This window comes from Phlebotomus papatasi, chromosome 2 (assembly GCF_024763615.1).
Source record: "Phlebotomus papatasi isolate M1 chromosome 2, Ppap_2.1, whole genome shotgun sequence".
Lineage (NCBI taxonomy): Eukaryota > Metazoa > Arthropoda > Insecta > Diptera > Psychodidae > Phlebotomus > Phlebotomus papatasi.
Window position 1 is genome coordinate 84,986,072 of NC_077223.1, and position 18,627 is coordinate 85,004,698.

General features: G+C 39.3%; 3 protein-coding genes across 5 annotated transcripts in view; 2 read left to right on the top strand and 1 right to left on the bottom strand.

Moving 5' to 3' along the window:
* LOC129804808 (dosage compensation regulator) overlaps positions 1-9,789 on the bottom strand; it is a 10,529-nt gene extending 740 nt beyond the window's left edge. The window contains exons 1-4 of one of the 2 annotated variants that reach the window (XM_055852429.1): positions 9,567-9,789; positions 5,530-6,046; positions 4,985-5,158; positions 2,290-4,762 (exon numbers count right to left, since the gene is read on the bottom strand). In XM_055852429.1, coding sequence (XP_055708404.1) covers positions 2,290-4,762; positions 4,985-5,158; positions 5,530-6,046; positions 9,567-9,651 — 3,249 coding nt within the window. In that variant the 5' untranslated portion in view covers positions 9,652-9,789. Of the gene's footprint in view, positions 1-2,289; positions 4,763-4,984; positions 5,159-5,240; positions 5,464-5,529; positions 6,047-9,566 lie in introns of those variants that run through there. The other variant, XM_055852430.1, reaches the window with a different exon arrangement.
* A 351-nt stretch (positions 9,790-10,140) lies between these two features.
* On the top strand, positions 10,141-10,732 carry LOC129801066 (uncharacterized protein KIAA1143 homolog). The gene is made up of 3 exons (XM_055845825.1): positions 10,141-10,245; positions 10,328-10,475; positions 10,563-10,732. The coding sequence occupies exons 1-3, from the start codon at positions 10,141-10,143 to the stop codon at positions 10,730-10,732; spliced, it is 423 nt and encodes a 140-aa protein (XP_055701800.1).
* The window catches only part of LOC129804809 (uncharacterized), a 37,451-nt gene continuing 29,457 nt past the window's right edge, over positions 10,634-18,627 (top strand). The window contains exon 1 of one of the 2 annotated variants that reach the window (XM_055852432.1): positions 10,634-10,740. The gene's annotated coding sequence lies outside the window, so the exon portion shown is untranslated. Of the gene's footprint in view, positions 10,741-14,525; positions 15,646-18,627 lie in introns of those variants that run through there. The other variant, XM_055852431.1, reaches the window with a different exon arrangement.

Here is an 18,627-nt window from a genome sequence, read left to right on the forward strand (position 1 = left end):
TTTTTAATTAAAAAAAATAGCTTTCAAAAAATTCTAAAATAATGATAAATATTGCATTTTCTTAATTCTTGTGAAATAGAATTTACAAAACAATAAAGTTCATTGTTTAATTCTCGACAAAGGATATTAAAATGTTAGGTTAGGTTAGACATAACCTAAAAATAAATTAACGAACCATAGAAAAAATCTTGCGAATCTCTCAAAATCGCACTTTTTAGGTTATAAATACTAGAAACTGAATAAATTCTAATCAGAAAAAAATCTCTGAGTTGCATTTGGATGGCAAATATGTTACCATGGAAATTATGAACGTGTTAAGGCAGGCCTAACCTAAGGTATTTAAATTTAAAATAGAAATATTTGAATATCAAAAATATAAATATTTTATAATAATCAAATATTAAAAATACGAATAGAATTATTTTCTTAAATTTCAATTTATATTTAGTTGTGTAACCTCACCAAGTCGCTTTTTGAGGTTAGGATTTTTAAAATATCTGATTTTGATACAGCTTTGAAACAAAACCTAATAAATGTTATCTCAGATTGATTACTGAGGTCAGATAGAACATTATACTTCATAAATGAGATCTAATAATACAAAAAACGAAATTTTTAATGACTGAAAAAATAGGTTAGCTTTCTTGTCAAGGTTAAATACCTTCAAAAACAAGTAAGTAGGCAGCCACGTAAATCAGACTTTAAAATTTTAAAGTTATAGTCTAATTCTAATAATAGAGGAAGTGTGCCAAATTTCGGCCAGCTTCTAATTTCGGCCATGCAAATATATTAATTAAAATTATGTATGTAATCTTCGAATAGTCAATGAATTAATTTTGCTTTTAAATATTTATTCAAAGACCATTAAATTTTAGGTATAATTTGAATTTAAATTGCGTTGTAAAAACTCAGTGTGGAAAGTCTTACAAAAAATGTGACAGATCGATTGTTTATTGTGTCTCTAGCAGTGTTGTGATTTGTGGTGAAGTGCAGAAGGTTTTCCTTCGGTGTTTTTCATGAAAATTGATTAGTTTTCATTAAAGATTGTTTCTGTTTATGTTAATAGTGAATCAATCTTTAAATTTCGGGTAAAATTTCCCAGCTGGATCCTATATTTCGCGTAAAGAAGTATATACTTTGTGAGCGTCTTTCCGGTAAAGCAGTGTTGCCTATTCCGGCAACATCTTTTGCTTTCCTAAATTTCTTATTCATTTTGTGTTTTTTTTTTTACAATTTCTGAGTTCTACAAATGTCCAGAGAAATAAACCATCGCTTCTATAAAAAAGATGATGTGGAAAAGACCTTGGAAAGGTGGGCGGTATTTCAATCAAAGTGGCCGGAATACTACTCAAAGCAATGTCCATATTATTATTAATTTTTCAATATTTTAAGAAGTGATTTAAAGAAAACAAAGATGATAAACTAGTTTTCAAGGTTCCACACAACCCTCCCGAAAAGGAAGTAACAAAAAATATCAATATGAATTAAAAATATTGCATTTCAAACTTAGGACTTCGGTGCTTATTTGCAACTATGCCGAAATTTGGCACACTTACCCTAACCTAAAAGTTTTCGAGTTGGTAAATTAGTTGGGTAAATAAGAGAAATAGGCCCAAAAACTTGCTATGAATTTATTTGTAACCTAAAAATTAAAGGATTTTAAAACAATTTCAATAAGATGAAAATAAATGCTTTTCAAAGGATAATAATCCTCAAAACGTTGTACAGTAGACTCTCACTCAATCGGCTCTTTTTAAATCGGGCGTCAAATTTTGTTGACAATTTTCACGCTTAATTATGGAGCTAATTAGCTCAAATTCGCTGTAGTTCTTCCTATTTTATCGTGATTCTTTATAATTGAGCGCTTTTTGTGGAATTTACAAAGGCTTTGACGCCCAAATCTATCGATAAACCGGATGACATTTCGCCCCATATTCCCGATTGAGAGAGAGTCTACTGTAAAAGAATAAAAGAGCAAGACTCAAGAAAGGTGCAAGTTTTTCGTCCACTACCAGTAACAAGCTTTTGCTTAAACTGCTGGTCCCGGGTTACAAAGTACCAGAGCAACCTGAGCCCGCTACCCTTGATTATTAAGCGGGCAAAGTTGAATGAATGTTTAAATCTTACGTACATACTTCAAATCGCTGTCTTAAGCCATTTACATATCAAAAAGCTTGGCTTTATTATTTTCAGGTTAGATTTAACATAACTTAACATAGTATCCAAAAGTTTTATCGATACGTGAGAAAAACTGCAGTTTTTTAAACTAAGATCTCAAATAGATCTTACCTTTCTAGACGCAAATAGAAGAATATGAATCGGCGAAACCATTGTCATCTGCTTGCATGAGACAGCTTTGGTGCGTATCTTCTCCCCAAAAATGAAGAAAGGATATGGGAATGTGCACTGCAAATTTGTGCAATTGACAGAAGTCTTGTGAATCAAAGCAGCCTTTGATTCTGTCGTCAAAACCTTCCTCTTCTCCTTGTGGAAGCAAACATTTGGGTATAATCCCACACACAGCAGCCCTATGGCAACATCGAGAGTAGGATCGGGAACATTGGCATTCACACGATAATCCAGGATACACTCTTCTGGAAATCCAGTTTGCTGCAAGAGATCCATTAGTTGCTTCTTCGCTTCGTGCATCACTCGCATCGTCGGCTGCTGGAGTCCCTTCCACTCACAGAATTGCTTCTCTGCTTCTTCTCCCTTCATACGAGCTCCATTCCACATCTGTGATGCCACAAGCATAGCTACATGATCAGAATGTTTGGTTCCTCCAAGTGCTCTTTGATGATTGCTCAAGCGCTTATGACCCATTTCGAGAGAAAAGACCTCGGAGAAGGTACTTGAGAAAGCTGCCATTGCGGCTAGGGGTTCTCCGACTAGGAAAACACATCCTAAGATCATCATCTTCCCCAAACGCGGCTCAACTGGAAGTCTCGCCAGAATTCTGCCCAGTGGAGTTAAATTGTCCTCCGGATCGAGACATTTCATCTCCTTCAGTAGCACTTCAGCCTCAATAACTGCATCCAGAGGTGGAGGTTCAATAGCTTTGGACAAGAACTGCCCAATGGATCCCAAACGAAGAAGCTTGATACTCAGAGCGAGTTCATGTAGAGGTGTTCGGAACATTTCCGGTGTCAGATGCTCCTCGAGATTACTGAAACGTGCCTTGGAGCAGAGAGTAAAGCACATTCCAGGACGTACACGTCCAGCTCGTCCTTTGCGTTGCTCCAGATTTGTTCGACTGGCCCAGACAGTAGCATAGCTGATGAGATTGTTGTGAGATGTGAAGAGCTTCATACGAGCCTTACAGATATCAATCACATACACGATGTCATCAATGGTGATGCTGGTCTCAGCAATATTCGTAGACAGAATAATCTTCCTGACTCCCTGAGGGACAGGTTCAAACACTTTTCTCTGATCTTCCCTGGGGATTTGAGAATGACATGGCAGAATTCTATATCTAGGAGTTCCAAACTCCTGAGTACTCTGAAGGAACTTCATCAGAGCAAAGATCAAATTCCAACCTGGTAGGAAGACCAATACAGCTCCAGGAACCCCACTCTTATTGATGTGCATCAAAATAGCTTCAACCAATTCGAAACTCACTTCGGATTCAGACATCTGAGCCATAACACTCCTTGTACTTGGTGAGTACTGAGACCCAATGTCAACATTGAGATTCTTCTCAACTTCTTCAGTTGCTGGAGGTGCATCATCCCCATCGTCATCCTTGCGACGCTTACGACTGTCTGGGGACGGCTTGAAGTTAGTCATTTCAATGCAATCCTCCAGGAAGTATTGCTCAACTGGATAAGCTCTTCCGGGTACTTCAATGACCGGACAATTGCCATAGTATTCAGAGAAGAGAGTTGTATCAATGGTTGCGGACATAAGAATAACTCTCAAGTCCGGATAGGTGTGAACCATATCTCTGAGGACAACCATGATAAAGTCACTATTGACATCTCTCTCATGGATTTCATCCACAATAACGTGTGATACACCTCTGAGACCAGCTTCCAATTTCCGAAGCAATACTCCAATAGTGCAAAATAGAATCGAGCCATAGGGCCGAGGAATAACTGATTCAAATCTCACAGAATACCCCACGGATTCACCGAGATTCTCATTCCTCTCATTAGCTATACGCTCAGAAACACTGATCGCACTGATTCTCCTTGGTTGTGTCACACAGACATTGCACCAAGCACCCTGACCGGACTTGATATAGTCCTCAAGGATGAACTGAGCAATTTGAGTGGTTTTACCACATCCAGTATTTCCCCGGATGATAACCACAGCATTATCATTGATAGCCGACATTATCTCATTTCTCATAGCTGCTATTGGGAGTTTCTCCCTTTGCATCATCATCTCTTGCAACTGAGAATCATTCATCCTACGATCTTTCTCACTATTAGACAGATCGTCACTCAATTGATCAAGGCTTGCCGTAGCTAGGTAGCCCTCATCAATATTGCAAGCTAACCAGGGATTCCAATTAGGTTGCGGAGGAGACCATGAGATTACAGAACCCGGCTGGTTCAGCAAAGCCATACGATCAACTCTGGGCTCATTGGATGGGATTAGAAGACTGAAGGGTTGCATTGTTCCATCTTCTTGCTTCACACGCGGTGCAGCATTAGGATTAACAGGTTGAATATTAAGATCCTTCAAACAATTAGCGATCTTCTCCTCAAGTTCTGGACTTATACGAACTGGATACGGCTTCATCTGATCGTCGTTCCTGAAAGATTAACTTATTTGTTTAGTATCTCTTAGAATAGCAACCATCATATTACAATTCCCTCAAATTTCTCCTTGATCAACTTATTAACGGATGATCTTCTGTCAGCAGATCAAGTATATAAGAGATTGCATTGACCCAATTCTTCCCAACCATCTTGGGATTTTCCCAAAGGAAACTCCTCAACCTTTTTTTATTTATAATAAAGTAATCTTTACTTACTTTGCAGTTTTGAGACTTCCGGTGAACGCTTCAATAACTCCCAAATGAAAGAGTTGTCGAACAAGCGACAGAGCACAAGATTTGCTTGCCGATTGTTTGTTTGATCCAGTTTCACGTGCTGTAATCGAACGCCCAAGTTGCTTTACGTAAATTGTTAGTTCAGCCATAAAGCTCCTGCAGCGTCCATTGAAAGTAAGATAATCGTTAACAAGGTATCCTTACTTAACAAAAAAATTATCAGAGGACATTCACTTACCACTGAATGCGTTTGGTGAGATTCTGGTACAGTTCTTCCGGCATCATATTCTGAGACTCAAATGCAATTAATTGCAGGAATTATATATGGCACAACTTTCTCATGTCTGTACAAGGAATGCACTACTCCATTCCCTGGACATACCAATACCCAAGACATCCATAGAGTGCCACAGATATTTCCTCATTCGAGGGGACTTCATTCATTTTCTGGCTTTGCAGATTACAAGTTGCCGGAAGAACGTACCAAAAGCCACAAATTAGGGACAAAGGGGAGATTTTCTACGAACCTGGAGTGATCGGGACCAACTGGAGTGTACTTATAGTTGGCTTGAAGCTTATGCATCTGCATAAATTGACTCAATTTCGATTTGGCATTCTCAATAGTCCAGTTTCCGTGAATGGCTGCATTCACATCCAGGGATTCCGCTTCTTCCATTTTTAGTTGTTGTTCAGCACGATCAAGATACGATGTTGGTCCATAATCACGTTGATCTTCCTGATGGACTGGACGATAGGCTTGTCCCAAATCTGAGGGAGTCATTCCACCCTGGAAGACCTTTGCTGACGCATTCATTTGCGGAGGACCACCTCCTAAGCCGGGATCCGGACGTGGGATAGCATCCCCATCCATGGCGTCAGCAGGGACATCTGACCCAGAAATTCTCCCAATTCGAATGAGATAGTTGACGTAGTCTCGCGAAGCATTCTTCTCTGCATCCTTCTTATTGGTGGAGTTACCAGCACCAACATAGGGAATGTTCCTCACACGGATTTCACAGAGAAATCTCTGCCGATGCTTGGGGCCTTGAAAGTATATAGTTCAACTTGTTTTACGAACATACGAGGGCATCGTAAAATTCAATAATTTTTTTTTTAATTAGGTATCTCGGATAAAGGTGGTCTAAATGGGCGGATGGATAATGCGATACATAGCGTCTTCCCTTCAATTCCTATGTTCACCTCCAAGCGAACTAGATGCCTAGTAGGAACCGATACACTCAGGTGAGTGATAGAAGATTGGGTAACCAACCCCAGTGGGAAGTCACGAATCTGAGGCTAAGGAAAAATGGATCTTGCCCTTCTAGAGAGGATTGGGTGAGGAGCTAACAACCCTTCTCCGTAACTTAGTACGAAAACTCCCAAGTAGCTTTCGATAGTACGGACTTTACAACAGCGACCTATGCTACGTTTTTGAGCGAACTAACAGAGAGTCGCTAGGATTGAAGGAGGTTAGTGTGAGAAGCCCTGTCCCTCAAAGGAAGGATGGGGAAAATGCAGCCACCTAAGCATCTTTGATAAAGCTATTAGATCCGTTCAGGGAATTTGTAAGTGGAAACTCCTCAAGGCAATCAGAGATTCTCTTAACGATCTGTTCCCTATAACGATTCAGCATAAACTAAGGGCCTCGACAGACCTGAGGATTAGCCAAGAGACGGCTTAGCGTAATTATATTAGAAATAGCGGTTAAAGTGCATTTCCATAATTTTCCACTAAGTCGTCTCTCGGCTTAAGTCAGCTTAAGTAAGTCTGTTTAGGGCATAACTCTCAATACTAAAGCTCTCTATGATACAACTCTACGAACAACTGAGCGGCTAGCACTAGTAATGCTCTTAAGAGAAATCGACGCCGCTCTGAGACGCATCTTTGATGTCAATTCAAATACCAACGGAGGGTTTAACCGTCGGAAGGAAGCTATAGTACTAACTATGCTAACAATCCTATTAAAACTTTAACCAATAGAGAGAAACACTTTCGAACAATTAAATTTCAAGAATTTGAAAAGTATGTGTACCCTACAAAATCTTTCGATTAAATTCTTTGCATAGCTCTCATGGATACTTTACTACTCAAATGAAAGATATCACAACTCTTAAACTGTTACGAAATCGCAATTTCACAGTGATTTGTTATTAATTGAAATATTCTTTTAGCATGTTTGGCATAGTTATGTGAATGAAATAAGTGACAATATGATGACGAAATGTGCGATACCAATGAAGAAAGACTTTGCTGATGGTGAATGTCTTAAATTTACCAGCTGATCTTTCTAGATAGAAGATTTCAAAGAGTCGGAAAATATGCCATAGAAAATTGAGATATCTTAAGTTGTTTTTGAGCATTATTTCGAGATATTTTTTAAATAAATATTTATTGGTAAAATTGGTATTTTAAAGCCTGTTTGTTATCGTCGCACTAGACTTAAAACTGATTCCAGCCATTAAAACCTTATTAGGCGTAAAAATTGCTTTCCGTGAATAGCATATAGTAAATTTCAATTAAACTCTTAATAAATTTAGTAATCTTTAATCTAGGCTAGGCAATTAATTTCACAGAGCTCCTTGATATTCGGTTGATTTCGACTAAAAAAGCAGATGAAAACCTATGCGAGAAGGGCCGTGCTTTTTAATTCTGAAAATGAGGTGCTCTAATTCACCGGTTGAAAATGTGTATTTGGGGCTGAAAGTGAAAAGTCTTGGAGTTGGCCTATGGTAATATTACAGTAGACTCTCTCAAATTCGGGCATTTGGGACCGAAATGTCAACCGAATTAGAAAGAATTTCGGGCAGAAAATTTCATGAAAACCTCTTAATAATGCAAAATCACATCAAAGCTAAGACAAATCATGGCAAATTTGCTTCATTTGATAAACATAATCGAACTTGAAAAATGTCAACAAACTTTTTTCCGAATTTAACTGTTGCCCGGATTAAAAAGTATCCCGATCTTAAAAGAGCCGAATTAGCGAGAGTCTACTGTATCTTACATGGTGGATGGTGAAGAACAAGAGCGAGCTATTAATGTGATTTCGTCTTTTATACATTTACCGATCGTAGTGCCTCTTGAAGGGCGGCACTGGTAAATTGTTATATAGAGAACAGATACGTTTATGAACTATTCGGGTATCTAAAATTTTGGAAGACGGGGTCTCGGGATTTTCAGAATATGTTTCGGGGTCTTAAAATTCGGGATTTTCAGGGTACCTAGAACTTAGATCCGGTTTTTAGGATCCCCGGGATAATGGTACTCTAGAAATTTTTGGTGTTCTATGATTTTCGACATTTTAAGATTTTCTGAGCTCCACCGGACGAGATTCCGGAATTTCTGTATTCCAGTCATTCAACAACCCGGAATTCCAGAGCCCAGTTTTATTCAATATGTTATTCACTCAGGATTTGGAGAACTTGTATTGGAAACCCAAGTGGGATCTGCTAATGAATCAGTAAATAACCGAAAATCTATTATTATCCGCTACATATCAAGAATAGAACAGCGACGGACGGTTATGACAACGGTTTTTCAAGGTCAAATGTTAAAAAGACACTAGGGAGCGCATTTATCAAGCAAATGGGGTCATGTTTGGGGTCGTTGGAAAGGTCTTGGAATTTCCTATAAAACTGAACCAGTTCTAACGGTTTTGAATCGGTAATGAACCGGTTCATAACCGATAAAAAAATTTTATCTGAAAATCAATCCTATTACTTTTAAAACTAGTTTGGGGGATATTTTGAGAGATTTATGAATCGGTTCAAATAGGTTGAGAACCGGTAAACGGTAAATAATGCGAAAGTACTTTTGCAGTATAGCATCTAAGTCACGAGTTCGAGCATTTCGCAAAGCCTGGGACGCTTTGCCATCCCTTTTTGTCAAAAATTGCTCTTTTGAAGAAAATCGCGTCTGGGTGGAAATCAAATATGTAATTCAAATATGTAATTTTTGACAAAAATGCCTCAAAAATATGTAGAGGCATTATAATGCTTAATGACTAAAGGCGTCTACACATTGGGAGCAATTTTCGTCAAAAATTGCGTTTTTGACAGAAATTTGACGTTTCCCCCTACAATGCTGCAGGGAATTTCCTTCAAAAAAGCAATTTTTGACAAAAATTGCTCCCAATGTGTAGAGGCCATAAGAAATGACGAGCTAGCGATTTGTAATCAAAGATAAAATTCGCAACGTTTGAAGGTTCACTGTGTGCGAATCATGCCTACATTTCCCTATTCGGTATCTGTTTCTCTGCTAATTAGAAAGTTGTGCGCATTTCTAATGTTTCTCAAATAATTTTTGTTTCTACAATAAATAATTTACCACGGAGTAAATTAACAAGCATGTCCGGAAAAGTTTTCAGTCAATTACAATAGCTGTGCAACTTTTGGCATCAAGGAATGTTAATCTTCTAATTTTGCAATATTTACTGCTCTAACACCTCCGGTAGATATTCAAGCTGATTCATGGATGAATTCTTAATGGAAAACCATCAAGAAATGTACTTCATATAGGCAAAATACGAGAGAAAACTCGGAAAAACTAGCAATAGAGGAATTACCTGTCGGCCGGATGTCATAAGATGGATTGTCCAATTTCTCCTTGGCGCACCACTGATGCAGGAAAGATTTAATGTCCGTAGCCATTGTCCACACCCCTGGGTCACAATCTGCACACTCAAATGGATTTTCACAGTGAAAAACACCCAGAAAACTGATGAAAAACACTCTTGCCGACTTTTTGCAGCAAAAATCAATAAATGCAGTGTGCTATAAAATGGCGGCGGGTGAAAATCGATGAAAAAAATTATAGCAAACCCACGCAGTCGATTGGTTGCGTCTGCGCGCGCGTGACGAAACGTCAGAAAAAGTGTGTGCAATCTGCAATTTTTCTCTTGGATTTTCTTAAATTTTTTCCAAATATTTGTGGATTGTTTTATCAAAATTTTACTCTGTGGCAATTGTGAAAGTATATTCTTGAGTTGGAAAGTGTTTGAGGCAGTGATACTGTGATTTCCAGTGAGATTTTCCGCTGTCAACAATACCTAACCTCACAAGGGGGCTGGCACGCAAGAATTAAATGTGTTTTCCTCATGAGCAGAAAATGTTCTGAGACTTGTTTTTTCTCAGCGTGAAATGTCTAAACGCAATATTGTGTTCAATAAACCTGAAGATCCAAGTTTTCTCAAGAGAATCAAAGAAAGTATTGGCTATCGTGAAGGTCCCACCGTTGACACCAAGGTAAACTTTTTAAAAAGTGGGATCCTTGAGCTTTTTGTGGACTTCTTTGTGTTGACGGCCTTTCTCTCTGGGGTTTTGACAGAGACAACGTCTGGAGCATCCTGAAGAGTCAGATTCCGATCCCGAGGTCAATTGTGAGCGTGAAGAGGAGAAACCGCAAGTTATTGTGCTGAAACCGGGCGATTTAACGGCTGACGAAGCTGAGAAAGAGAAGCAAAAGCTCCTGAAAGGTTCGTTGACTTTCCCACGTTGTTTTTCACCTATTTCGCTTTTTTTTGGCCAAGTAATCATGGTTTTTTTTCTCGTGGTGCTTGCAGAGGAAGCTGAAAAACCCGCTGATCTCAGTCAGAAGATCATCTTTAAGCCCAGGACTAAGGGTTCCAGTTCTTCCGGGAATTCTGGGAAGGATAAGGAGTCCAAGGGATCAAAGACCAAGGCTCAGACTTCCAAGCTCTCCTTCAACGAAGAGGAAGAGGAGGACGAGTAGGGAACCCGGTAAGTGCTTTTATTCTTTTGCTTGATTATTTCAACGAGCTTTTGAGGCAGAAAACTACCCTTAAAGATTAGGTGGACATTTAGGGTGTTTCCAGAAGTGTTAGAGGAAGATTTGAGGTAGATTTCCGTTGCTGTTTTCCTCTTGGGTTAGGTTGATTTTTCAGGATCGAGTTTTATTGTCAAGAAGGCTGCCAAAAGAGTCTTTCCCAAATCCACCAGGCGTCCGCTTTTGCAGTCTTTTGATTGAGATTCTCAAGTATAATTCCGTGTAGGTTTATCCCAATTATTTTGCGTAGGAAGGCCACTATAAAGAGTTTCTTAAGAAAAAAAATCTTTCCCAAAAACATGCAGATTGTGAGGATAAATTAGCATTAGGGAGCTTTTATGGGGCAGTCTTCTAGGGCATTAGGGACAAAGATTGAATTTTCCGGGAAGATGATGGAAAGGTTACACCATTTTTTCCACTATGTACTCCTTGGGCGATTACATAACGCCAAAGCACCAACACGAAGGCACATAACCTTATGTATTACATAGGCGAAGCGGGCTTTTTCATCATGGCTCTCAGACTGGGTACTTGGGCTTGGGTGTACATATGTATGTGTATGTATTTTTCCTATATACCCAAGGCACACAACCACATGGGCAGATGAGAGTCTTTGACTAACCTCCCTCCTCGGCTCTTTCGGGGCACATAGAACAGGGGGAATCCACACAGAAACCGAGAGAGGCCCTGGTGGCCAGAGCGAGAGGGAAGAAGCGGTGCGCGGGAGGCGCGCGAATGGGAAGAGGTAGGGGGAAGGGGGCAGAGAGGGAAGAGAGACTCATAAATTGTTGACTACGCAGAGACTCCGATAACTGGGTGACTTTTCATTTTGGATTCCACTTGGATTTTTCATGGAAACTCAATTAGGGGTCCATCTTGGGGACTTTGCTTCAACCTCAACTTCAAATAGGGGTGCGTAGGGCTTGGACTTGATCTTATTTTTAGGGAATTTACAAAGCATTTTCCTGGAAATCCACTAACAATTTAATGAGATTCTCAAAGGTGGCTTTTGTCATAAAGAGCATAAAGATATATTAGGGCTTTTCACCCTTACTCATCCCCTACCCTTATGCAGTAGGGGGTGAAAGTCTCACCCCAAGCTATTTGTCGCGACAAATTTTATGGAATCTTTTGGGAAACTCCTTTTAAACGACAAGAAATCATCCAGCCGGATTTTTCCTGCTTGTGATATTTTCTAAAAATTTCATTCGATCGTCGATAGAAGATCGTCCTTTCTAGTTTAAGGGTTGAAAATGTCAGTCCAAAACAATAACATCAGGAATATCGATAGAATGTTTTTTTTAAAAACGTCTTAGGGTAAGTGTGCCAAATTCCGGCCAGCTTGCAATTTCGGCCACCTTTTTTGTTTCTAGAATTTCCATGAACTTTTAGATTTTACACACTCTAGAGATTATAAAATGCAAGAGAATAACACAAAATGTACCTTCGACAAACGAGATGACGTGAAAAAGACATTGGAAGAATTCCCGAAGGGCAAGGAACTATGAGAATGAGGTGGTCGAAATAGGACACCATTAAGAATGATTTTAGAGTAAATAAAGACGGTAAACTCTTTACAAGGTTCCAAGCAATACTCTTTAAGGAGAAAAAAAAACATCAATTTGTATTTAAAATATTCCATTTCAAACTTGAGACTTTGACGCTTGCATGCAACTATGCCGGAATTTGGCACACTTACCCTATATATGTTGAAAATTCCTCCAGATGTATTTTTTCTAGGGCTAGGAAATTCACTTGAACTTCTAGAAGCCCTGTCCCTATATCCTGAATTAAAACAGAAAGTCCTTAATGAGCAGGGCCTGGTAATTCTACCACATCCTCATTTATTCAGGAATATCTATATATTCTTGTCTAAAAAGGTTTCAGAACTTGGAATTTCTTCTGGCGGGATTTCTCCTGGCCTAGAAAATCTCTTGAATTTCTCAAAGTCCTGCTACTACATTCCGATTAAGACGGTCCTTAATCAATAAGGGGTGTATATCGTCCTCTAAGTCCATTTCTTTAAAAATTCCTATCGAATGTTGTCCAAATAGCCTTAAATACCTTAAAAATTCTTCCTGCAGAATTTTTTTTGACCTAGAAAATTCATTTATCTTCCTGAAGCCCTGCTTTTACCTTCCAGTTAAGGAAAAAGTCCTTAATGAATAAGGGCCAAGATCTTTCCCCAAGTCTATTTCTTCAGGAATTTCTATCGAATTTTGTCCAAGTAGCCCTTCATAGTTTGAATTTCTTCTGATCTAGAAAATCTACTAAATTCTGATCTAGAAGCCCTACTTTTACATTCCGGTTAAGGAAAACGTTCTTAATCAATAAGAGGTGAAGTTCTTTCCCCCAATACATTTCTTCAAGAATTTCCATTGAATCTTGTCCTGGCTTTCCATTACTTGAAAATTTTTTGACCTAGAAAATCCTCTGGAACTTCCTAAAGCCCTGCTTATACATTTCGATTAAGAATAAGGCCCCTAATGAGTAAGGGGTGTAAATCTTCCGCTAAGTCTATTTCTTCAGGAATTTTTATCGAATTTTGTCCAAGTAGCCCTTCATAGTTTGAATTTCTTCTGATCTAGAAAATTGAAAATTCCTTTGAACTTCCCTGAAGCCCTGCTTTTACATTCCGGTTAAGGAAAACGTTCTTAATCAATAAGAGGTGGAGGTCTTTCCCCAAGTCTATTTCTTCAGGAATTTCTAATGAATCGTGTCCTGGCTTTCCATTACTTGAAATTTTTTCCTGTCCTGGAAAATTCTCAGGAACTTCCTAAAGCCCTGCTTATACATTCCGATTAAGAATAAGGCACGTAATGAATAAGGGGTGTAAATTTTTTCCCAAGTCTATTTCTTCAGGAATTTTTATCGAATGTCTTCCAAGTAATCCTTAATAGCTTGGAAATTTCATCTGGCAGGATTTTTCCTGACCTGGAAATTTCCTTTGAACTTCTCTGAAGCCCTGCCTTTAAATTCCGGTTAAGGAAAACGTTCTTAATCAATGAGAGGTGAAGGTCTTTCCCCCAGTCCATTTCCTCAAGAATTTCTATTGAATCTTGTCCTGGCTTTTCATTACTTGAACATTTTTCCAGCAGGATTTTTTCTGCCCTGGACAATTCTCTGGATCTTCCTAAAACCCTGCTTCTCCAATCCGGTTAAGGAGAAAATCCTTAAATAATAATTAATGAAAAATTTATCCCCCCCCTTAATTTTCCCAGGGATTTTCACCAAGTCTTTTTGTTGTAGACTACCAAATCCAGTAAAATCCTTCAGCTGGATTTCTTCCTTCCTCTGGAAGTTGCCCAGAACTTTTAATAGTTTTCCCCTAATCCAAGTTCCAAAAATATATTTTTAATTCTACTAATTAAAGGGTAATTATTCTCTTTGATGTGGAATTTTCATAAAAGCTTTTCGAAATACCTGTTCAATCCAAAGAAATGTTCATGAATCTTGGATTATGTTTTCTGACCAAGTAAAATGCCCAGAAGTTCAACCCTTAAGTTTTTACTAAGGGATGATCTCTTCATTCTCTTCCCTATTACAAGATTTTTTTTCAATGGAATTTTTCCCAGTCTTGAAAGATTCCCACTCTGGATTTTATCTGCCCCATAAAAATTCCCAGAACTTCCAGAAAGCTTTCTCATTGAAAATTAAATGGTATCAATGTCTTTTAAATGCAGAGACTTCTTTGACCGTGTCTGAATGCAAGAGTCTCTCTTGAGATGGTTAATGAAGAATGAGGACACAGAGTTGTGAGACAAAGAGAAGTCTCTGATTTTCCCGCCTGATGTGTCTCTTTCTTGGTGAAATTCATCCATAGGAATGACTAATCCTGAAGAATGAAAAAATCATACGCAATCTCATGAGTTTGGTGAATCATTCCTGGGATTCCCATATAGGGCGGTTTTAGGAGCTTCCCAGGAGGAGTACGATGGGTGTCTGCTGAGGGGCGGGGGGGAGATAGGGAAAGGGATTGAGAAGGGATGAGGGATTCAGGGATGTTTGGTTGAGCGCTCTCTGGTGCCAAAAGCCGAAGAAGCCATGGTGAGCTTGATGGGGCTGGGTGAAGGTAGAGGCGTGCGGAGATGGCCACATAGGCAAAATGAAACTTGGACCAAACCATTGTCAATCGGAGGGGAAGCCGCACTGGCGGACGGTTGAGCGGAGAGCGCGCTATTTGTAAAAATGGACGAATTCAGGAGGTGATCAGTGTCTGAGGCACTGGGTGCTCTGCCATACGGCTGGCCGATGCGGTTCTGTGCTGGGCTGACGACGGCGCTTAGGTGTGAGGGACGGGTAGAGACGTGTGGTACGGAGACAAGCGGTATTGACGCAGAAGCGAACTCAGGCAAATGACTGTGTCTAGGGCACCATTGGCAATAGGGGGAAGTGTTTGCTGATGGTAAAACACACAAATTATCATATGGGGAGATTGTATGAAATTCCTGAGATGCGCCAAAAAGATCAATCATAGCTTCTAGCATGGGTTTCACGTGGAATTTGTGGGGTTTTCCATTTCAACTCTGTGATGGGCACAAAAGCTCACTCATTCATAGAGCATTTGGTATGGTAAGCTCCTGGCACATCCGCTCCTCAGTACGTCACTGCTGGTCACGTGACCGCTTGACGCCATTTTCAGTTTTCGGGCGGCGAGGGGTTCATACACACGTCCTGGGTGAGAGTTTCGTGATCATCTCTTTGGTGCAGAGGAGGAAAAAAAGTGTCTAAGGATTGTGTCTATTTTGCCCGGAAAAGTAGGGCTACACAGATGTGATTGAATGGTGTACAGAAGTGTCCAGTGTGGCAAGTGAAGACGGGATTATAGCCTGGGCCCAAAACAAAAAAAAAAAAACTCGGTGAGAATTTCTTGTGAAAGTTGCGGTTAGAATTGGGGACGTCAAGCCAAGAGAGGGGGCTCTTCTGACTCTTTTTTTTCAACCTTCTGCCCATTTGGTATCCATCGGGATGGGATTTTTGCAATCATTAAGGTGATAGTTGGGGATTCTCCTGATGCTGGGTATTCCCGGTGGTCTGGTGTTTTGGGGGATTGTGGTGAAAAAATAGCGCCCCAAATGACTTTTCCCCAAAGAAATTCCATTCATCATCCAAAATCCGTGGTTAAAATGGTGATTTTTGGTCAGGAAGGTGCTTTTTCAGACATTTTTCACAATTATGGGGGCTCCAGAGACTCTTCTGGCAGGGTCTGAAGGTGTGTATGTGTATGTTTGTGTATGTGAGATCCCCATGGGAAGAATATGGAACAAGAGAGTGAATGAGAAAGATTGCCCAGGGAGGTGGGTGTGAGTGAGAGGTAGAGAGATGATTTTATGTGTGCCAACATAGAATTCCTCCGTGTTTGAAATTTGAAGGAGAGAGAGAGGGAGCAAGAGAATTGGGTGTGAGCGAGAGAATATACTGTGGCAGCTGGTCCGCTCCGCAATGGGGCCCCGACTCTTCGTGTGCATCTAATCGTCAAGATGGCGTCGTTAAATTATTACTCTGTGGCCCATTCTTTGAAAAGAAGAGAGCCCTTTCCAATATCATTCCCCCTAAGGATAGGATAACTTTTGTCTCAATCAATATCCCTGTCTCTGACTTTTGAGGGATTCTGGGATTTTCCGGCTACTGAAGGCATATTCTCAACACTTAGAGGAGAATTCCTGGATGATTTTCACTCCCGAGAGATTGATATTTTTGCCAGAAATTCATGAATTAAAATTTGTTTGAATTGATCAGCTGATTTGAACCATTCATAAATTGAAGCTTTCTATCTCTGGATTTGTTTATCTAACACTTTAATTCAGGGTTTGCATACCTTCTCCATCTAATTCTTACCCAATTTCTGCAAATACTTGGCCTACTAGACCAAAAAAATCCCTCTCAAAATGACCAAAATCTCTGAATGTTTTTCTCTCATTTGATGAACATAACCTCTAATTTGCATGGCATGGTGTTTTTGGTGTGTTGAAAAAGGTAAACAAAGCATTTAAATGCCTCAAAATCAACTGTTTTCACCACATTTTGTCTCAATTGATGCCAAAAGTCAGCTCATATTGGTTTCTAGATGGTTGAAATTGTGGCATCTGTGTCCCTTCCACCTTCGCAAACTTCTTCCCTTCCTCCCTCCGGCAATCTTTTGCTATCTTTCTCTCTGTCTCTGGGAGCTTAAAGTTGAGAGATTTCAGACATTCCTAAGGCTAATATCAAAGCATTTCTGGGTGTAAAATATGCTGTCAGAGAATGGGATATACCTCCGGGAAAATGGTAATTCATAGGTTGTGATTTGGAAATGGGGCCGCACGATGACTTCCATCATGGCCGTTTCGTGAACACATTTCCACACACCACCTCTCGCTCTCTCGCACAACCATAAAGTGTTTTTCATGCACCTCTCGGTGCTTCAATGTGGTAGTTCCTCCGAGAATCTGTTTTCTGCTGAAAAAGAGTTCCCTGGGCTCGGGTGTGTGCGGTGGTATTGGTGAAGAGAGCTTATCCATCCTCCCTCGTGCCCCTCGTGTCTTCCGGCCATGGGGCCCTGACATGTTTGAGAAGATATATATATATATTTTGTGTGAGCGTTTGTGTGTGAGTTTGGGCAAAAAAGCACAAAAGCCAAAAAGCAAAGAGAGAACATTGATTGCCAACCGTCTTTTCCTTGCCGCACTTCCCGCGAGGAGATCGATTTCTCTTGTTTGGTGCCCAATTATACTTAGTGGATTGCGCGCAAGAGGGAGATGGACTTGGGGAGGATGAGGGCAAGAAAGGAGGGAGATTTTGCAAGGGACCCACTTGAGAATGTTTACATGTCCAATTACTTTTTGGAATGGCTTTACATGGAAGGAAGCTTTGCATATCCTGTTTTTGTTTTCACAAACTTTTGAGAGAAAAAGCTTTCTGGAAGAAATGCAGTTGGAAAGCAATATTGTATAGCTTTCATGTAATGTTCATTGACATGGTTGGGTTACACGAAATGCAAGATGGCCACGTGAAAATATTAAAATTATAACAGATTAAATTAATTGAATTGAAATCCCGTAATGAAATTAACCCATTAACTTTTTGAATTAGATTCACTGCGTTTTTTCTTATTTAAAATATTTTTTTCGGATGTTTCTTCACTGAGAAAAAAACGGGGGTGCGATTAACATGTTTTCCTCATAAATTTTACACTTTTAGGTGTAAAAATATATCAACATTTTTTAATGTTAATTTTACATTTTATTAAGGGTAAAATTAACATGAAAAAGGGTACCTTTTACCCCTAATACACCTAAAAAGGGTAATATTTACACCGATTTCGGATCAATACTGCAGGGTGAAATTAACATTTCCGGAATGTTATTTTAACTTTTTCAGATTTCTCTCAGTGTTTTTGGTTCACATTAGGCTAGAGAAAATTAGTTTTCATAAAAAAATCGTGCTGAAATAAATTCAAGTTCGTTGAGAGTTAAAGACCGTTCTAAAACGTTCAATTGCTGTCCCTATCGGTTTAGAATTAAGCCTATCAGAGTGCTTTAACGTTTACTTTGTAAAACTGTTAGAAGGAATGTAAGCGTTAAAAAATCAAGTGGTAGGGTGGAATAACAGGCTATCGCCATGTTTAGGAAAAAATTAAATTCATTTAATCATAACTTTTGAATCCTTGTTACGAGATAAGTCAAATTTGACACAAAGTTACTTAGATGTATTGGCTCTAGATACGTGAAAACAATAATCCTAGAACATAACGCTGGACTACTTAAAAAACTGATTTTTATTAATAATGCAAAAATAACCATTTCGTCGCCACTTTTTACCACTTTTCGCCAGTTTTGTAAAATTTGTAACCACTTCTCGCC